The sequence below is a fragment of the Erithacus rubecula genome, assembly GCF_903797595.1.
Source record: "Erithacus rubecula genome assembly, chromosome: 26".
Classification (NCBI taxonomy): Eukaryota; Metazoa; Chordata; class Aves; order Passeriformes; family Muscicapidae; genus Erithacus; species Erithacus rubecula.
The window spans coordinates 3,264,180-3,269,646 of NC_136678.1; the positions used below are offsets into that span (position 1 = coordinate 3,264,180).

Genomic DNA, 5,467 nt, shown 5'->3' on the forward strand with positions numbered 1-5,467 from the left:
CCACAGCCACAGCCACGCTCCGGGAGTGTGTGTGGAGGGGGCGGCCACAGAGAGTCCCTGGACACCCAGGGACCCACTCCAGGACCAACCCAGGAGCCCCAGGAACCCACCAGAACCCCCCTCTGGACCCCACTCCAGGACCAACCCGGGATCACCCTCCCAGACCACCCTGGAGCCACTCCAGGATCCTCCAGTACCCCCTTCCCAGGGATTCTCCCAGGCCCTCCATCAGCCCTGAACTTCCCTCACAGCTCAGCATTGCTCCCCAACCTTCCCCAGAAGAGAGTTCAGAACAAGGCTCTGAGTCCGTATGGAAACAACATCAAGGCTTTATTCTTGTTTTTGCCATTGAATGGGGGAGAAAAAAATAATAATACAACTGAAGAGACACCCAAAAAGCCAGACCTGGTACAAGTCAGTGCAGAGTGTGTCCATCCACACGCTCAGGTGACAGCAGAGTGCCTCCACACACCCAGTACAAAGCCCCAGGGACACAGGTCTATGGTGTTTATCACAGGGAAGGTACTAATATGAAAAGGCAGCTCCATTTCCATCTTTATCTGTCTGGACGGGTCATTCCTGGCCTGGTTGGCACCATCATGGGTCTGGAGGGGGGTCTCATCATTGGGGGCCCTGGCATCATTGGCATGTGTCCTCCCATGGGTGGCCTCATCCCAGGAGCTGCCAGGGGAAAGACAGGTCAGAGAACAGATCTTGGAAGCACCACCTGCCCAGCTGTGGTAGAACATGCATGGCTTGGGCTGGGCTGGACCTTACAGATTTATTTCCACTCCCCTGCCATGGGCAGGGACACCTTCCACTATCTCAGATTGCTCCAAGCCCTGTCCAGCCTGGCCTTGGGCACTTCCAGGGATCCAGGGGCAGCCACAGCTGCTCTTCACAGCAACATCTGCCTCACCACCCTCAGAAGGGGGAAATTTCACACTGTACAGTTCTCTACCCTGCTCCAGGGAAGTCCCATTTTCCAAGTCTGTAAGCTCTGACCTGGCAGCTGCCAACATGGGTTCCATTCCCTGAAGGAGTTCAGCCACCAACAGGAGAGGAACTGAGACCCTGGGTTATGCACCCATTCTGACAATATTCACTCACAACTTATTTCCAGCCACTAATGAGATACATGAGCTTAATTACTGATCTGGGAAAGTGTTCATTTGGAGAAAAATGCTGCAAAACCATCCCATGTGCTCACAAAGAAGCACTGAGTACCTCTGCCAGGGAAAAGCAGGGGGTCTACTGCACAGCTCTGAAATAATGGTATCCATCCCACTTTGCCATTTCTTTACACCAGGCTGCTGAATATCACAGATTGTGCACTTATTTGTGCCTTTAAAAACACTTAAAGAACACTTTCAGGCACAAGACAATAACAGCAAAGACACTTCAGTACTTTCAGTGCACGTGTGTGTGTGTTCCCATAGATTTGTTTTGGGAACTGGTCCAATAAGATATCCCTTGAGAATTCTTCAAATGCCAGAAAGCTCAGGAGTGGAATGGATCAAAGACATTTTAGTTTAAGGCTCTGATAAAGCTTTTTCCAGGCCCATTGTTCCTCTGGAACATGTTGCCCTGAGACGCTTTAAAGAGTAAAATTCATTTAGTGCAAAAAATGCACCTCTTGTGCAAAACCTGAGACCTGGAGGCACCAAACTCCTGAACAATTACTGCTCAGAGCACAGGGAGAACAGCTATGATTTCCCAGAGCCATAATTCCAGCAGCACAGGGGGTTGGTGACTCTTAAGGAGAAGCAAAGGGTCTTTAAGGAGAGGTTGTAAAATTGTTACAGCCTCCTCATGCAGGGGCAACAGTGACACAGAGCGTGAGCAGCCCAGCACTGAGCTCCCCACAGATGGTGGGACAGAAAACATCAGCCAGCCCCCCATGGCAGAGTGACCCCATCCCAGACTTACCAGGTCCAACTGGCATCATTCCTGGGGGGGGTGGGCCCATCATTGGCATCATTGGGGGTCCCCCCATGTGTGGGGCTGGCATCATGCCGGGCCGGGGGGGGCCAGCTGGACAGAGACAACAGTTACACACTGGCACTCTAAGGGCACTGCAGCTACTCACAGAACATGGCAGTAACTAATGCCTCAGTAGCTTTACATCTGCCTCCATTCCAGCCCTCATTCCAGGTGCTAGGAAGTGACCAGGGGAGGAAAATGCTGGCTACCAACTCCAGCTGTGCACACCCAGCACAGGGAGCTGCCACTCCCAACAGCAGGACTTGGGGCTGGAAGGGCTCTGAGCCCTTTACCAGCTCAAGGGCAAAAAGTTACCAAAGTGATTCTAGTTAGAAAAACCAACCCACTGTGCAGTTCTAACAGAACCCCCATGGAATGAGGGATTGTCACTGACTCTAGTGCACTCAATATCCCAGAAACCACACACAGTAAGGATTGAACTGCTCTTACACAGAACTTCCTCACACTGTGGGAGCACAAGCTCAAGATGGCTTGGCTTCAAGCTAAAGGGTCTTTTCTTTCCAAGCTGAGGACACAAACAATACAGCTGCAGAGGGCTGTGATCCCAACCCCAAACTGTCCCAGACTTACGGATGCTGGGAGGAGGTGGAATCATGGCTCCGGCCGGAGGTGGTGCCGAGAACGGGGTCGGTGGAATTTTCCCTTGCTGGAATGCAGCCGCTACATTGGGGGGGAAAAGAAAAAAAAAAAAAAAGGAAAGAAAGAATCCCAGGAAAAAGAAAAAAACCAGTTACTAGGCCGAGGAAGGGGCCGGGTCACTCGTCCGTGTCATGCCCCGCGGTCACGTCATGCTGCGTGCGCTGCTGTCCCCACGCCGGACACATCCCTGGCACCTGGGGAGCACCTGAGACTCCTGGAGATAATTATTGTTACAGCTGGGACTAGAGAGCTCCTGCATGGATGTCACACCCCTGGGAAGGGCAGGAGGGAGGGTGGGAGAGGAAAAAAAATAAAATCGACCACGTGGCGGGATCCGCAGCGTTCCACCGGGACATGCTGTGCTGGAATGGCAATGGGGAATGGCTGGGGAGGGGACAAGGAGCAGGAAAGGGAGAGCAAGGAAAAGGAGAAATTCCACTGGTACTGACTGGAAGGAAGGCAAAAGGTGGGGAAGTTGGAAGCATCACAAGGAAAACAGACAAAGGGAAACAGAATGAGGATGAGTTAAGCGATGTCCCGAGTGGACATTTTAGGAAAACTCTTCACCCAGTGGTGGTTGGGTACTGAACACTCCCCAGGGATGTGGGCATGGCTCTGTCAGAGGTCAGGGAGCAGCTGGATGATGCTGCTGTCACATTATTTAATCTTAGGCAGTCCAGCACGGAGCTGGGAGCAGGACCAATGATTCTGAGGGGTCCTGTCCAACCTGACACATCCTACAAGCCAAGGAGTTCTGCCATAAAGTTAATCTGGTGCTTGTATTCCTTTCACAGACAAAAGAGACATTCCTCAGAATAAAGAGAAGAACCTCTTGAAGTGACAGAGGAAACAATGCCACGCTTCAGTCAAGCCCTTAAACAAGCCTTGAGAGCTGAGGGCAACAACCCCAGCATGTGAAAAATGCAACAATCAACACGTTTTAATTTCCATTTCCCTATATTTTGGAATTTTTATCCATCCAATTCTTATAAATGTGCCACTGCCAAGCAGCACAAGTTTGTTATGTGGCCCTGTAGGATATCACACAGTGAGGTGGCACTGACAGCTTTCATGAACAGTGGCATGGAGCCACTGCCACCAACCCTGGGAGGGAACCTCAGCTCTTATGTGGTAGGCAAAGCTGTCCTAGGACAGCCCAAAACCTGAGAAACTCAAAATCCACACTCCAAGTTTTCTCTCATGGTTCACAGAGCAAACACTCCCCATGGAAGCGAGGAAAAGTCAGGGTGGAAGCAGGGAAGAGCAGCTGGAGGAAAGGCAGGGGAAGGAACTGGGAGGCAGCCAGGGTCACAGAAAGATTGGCCTTACTTGTTTTGTCAATCAGGCTCTGGGCTTGCTCCTCCATCCATTTCTGGTAATAATCCTTCACATTCTCCTTGTGCTTCCGGCCACTGCAGTGGGTTTTTCTCACGGAGGGCTGGGAAAGGTCACAGAAACCCTAAAGTTACCTTTGTTATGATTTTAAACACGTCTATTTTAGCAGCATAAAGCAGGTTTATTTCTGTGCCCAGGCAGAGTTTTACCATCAGGGTAAGTGTTAACTCTCCAAAGGCTGCCCTGAGCTCCCCCAGCTGCCTTCTCTGCCCCTGCCCCCCTGCTGAACATCACGGACATGGCACGCTCTCCCTCTTTCTTGTATGGAAGGATAAAACACTAAGGAACACCGCTGTTATCTCACGGAACCTGCTTTTAGCAGTGGTAAGTTTTATTTTAATGCTCTTGAGCACAAAAGAATGAAAGCCGAGGCTTTGGTACTCACCGAGTCATGGGTAAGGTACGTGTCACAGTAATCGCAATAAAACCTGCCGGGGAAAAGCCGAGTTATTCAGAGCCCCCTTTGCGCAGTGAACGGTAACGGAACGACCCCGCAGCAGGGCGCAGGGCCCGCCCGGTCATCCCGCCCCTCACGGCCCTGGGCTCGCGGGGAGCACCAGGAGCCTCGAGCAGCACCGAGTCCCGCCCGGAGACCCCGCCCGGCCCTCACGGAGCCGCGGCCCGGCCGCCCGCACTCACTTGGGCATGGTGCTCCCGCCGCCGCCAGCCGGAAGTGACGCGCCCGCGCCGTGACGCGCTCACACAGCGCCGCCGCTTGGCCCCCGCCGGCTGCCGTAGCGCCCGGAAGCGACAGGCGGGGGTGCCGCACTGTCATTCTCCCCGCCCGGCAGGTGGAGCCGCCCCGCGCCCGCCCGTCCCTGGCTGGTCACGCCACCAGGGCCCGCCCACAGACCGGGCACCGCCGGCATCGCCCCCCAGGCTGCCTTGGGGCCCCCGGCGCTGCCTTGTTCTCTGTGTTTTCCTCACGGAGGACACCCGGTGGTTGCGATCACGCGCACGGAGTAGCCTCGCGCGGTGGAAAGACTGCATGAAAAAAACCATCATTTTTAGGCGGAAAAAAAACACCGAAGGGGCTCCCGTCGAGCCTTGCGCCTTTCGTTTGCATGGCGCTGCATGACGTCACGGCGGGTTATTTGCATACACAAACACGCGCACTCGCCGCCATATATGGAAGGCAGCGCGCGGGTGTGGGCGGAGACGAGCGATCGCCCCGCCCCCTATGACGCAGCGGAGCCCCCGCGTCACGCGCGGCGCTCATTTGCATGCGCGGCCCCGCCCCCTCGCCCTTGCCGCGCTCCTTCCCTCGCCCCCGCGGGCGCGCGGCCCCGCCCCGCCCCGCGCCTGGGGTGACGCCGGCCGGGGCTGACGTCGCGTGCCGCGCGCCGCGGGGCGGGACGGCGCAGGCGCAGTGCCGGCGGCGGCGGCGGCGCGCGCGCACCCACTCCTCTCCCCCGCCCGCCCGCCCGCC

General features: G+C 55.3%; 1 protein-coding gene across 2 annotated transcripts; it reads right to left on the reverse strand.

Annotated features, from left to right (window-relative positions):
• Positions 1-311: 311 nt before the first annotated feature.
• SNRPC (small nuclear ribonucleoprotein polypeptide C) lies at positions 312-5,212 on the reverse strand. Of its 2 annotated transcripts, none has more exons than XM_079326985.1 (6): positions 4,678-5,212; positions 4,424-4,466; positions 3,973-4,081; positions 2,575-2,667; positions 1,930-2,034; positions 312-681 (listed from the first exon to the last, which is right to left on the reverse strand). In XM_079326985.1, the coding sequence occupies exons 1-6, from the start codon at positions 4,683-4,685 to the stop codon at positions 557-559; spliced, it is 483 nt and encodes a 160-aa protein (XP_079183111.1). In that variant the 5' UTR covers positions 4,686-5,212; the 3' UTR covers positions 312-556. The 2 variants fall into 2 exon arrangements, with proteins under 2 accessions (XP_079183111.1, XP_079183112.1); XM_079326986.1 differs by having other exon boundaries at positions 2,575-2,664; positions 4,678-5,207.
• Positions 5,213-5,467: the final 255 nt, after the last annotated feature.

Bases quoted from the DNA above. Each gene is read 5' to 3' on its own strand.
- SNRPC (XM_079326985.1), bottom strand. The intron at 2,668-3,972 runs GTAAGGCCAATC...TCCCCCCCAATG, and splicing joins GAGCCTGATTGACAAAACAA to TAGCGGCTGCATTCCAGCAA. The intron at 682-1,929 runs GTAAGTCTGGGA...TTCCCCTGGCAG, and splicing joins AATGATGCCAGTTGGACCTG to CTCCTGGGATGAGGCCACCC.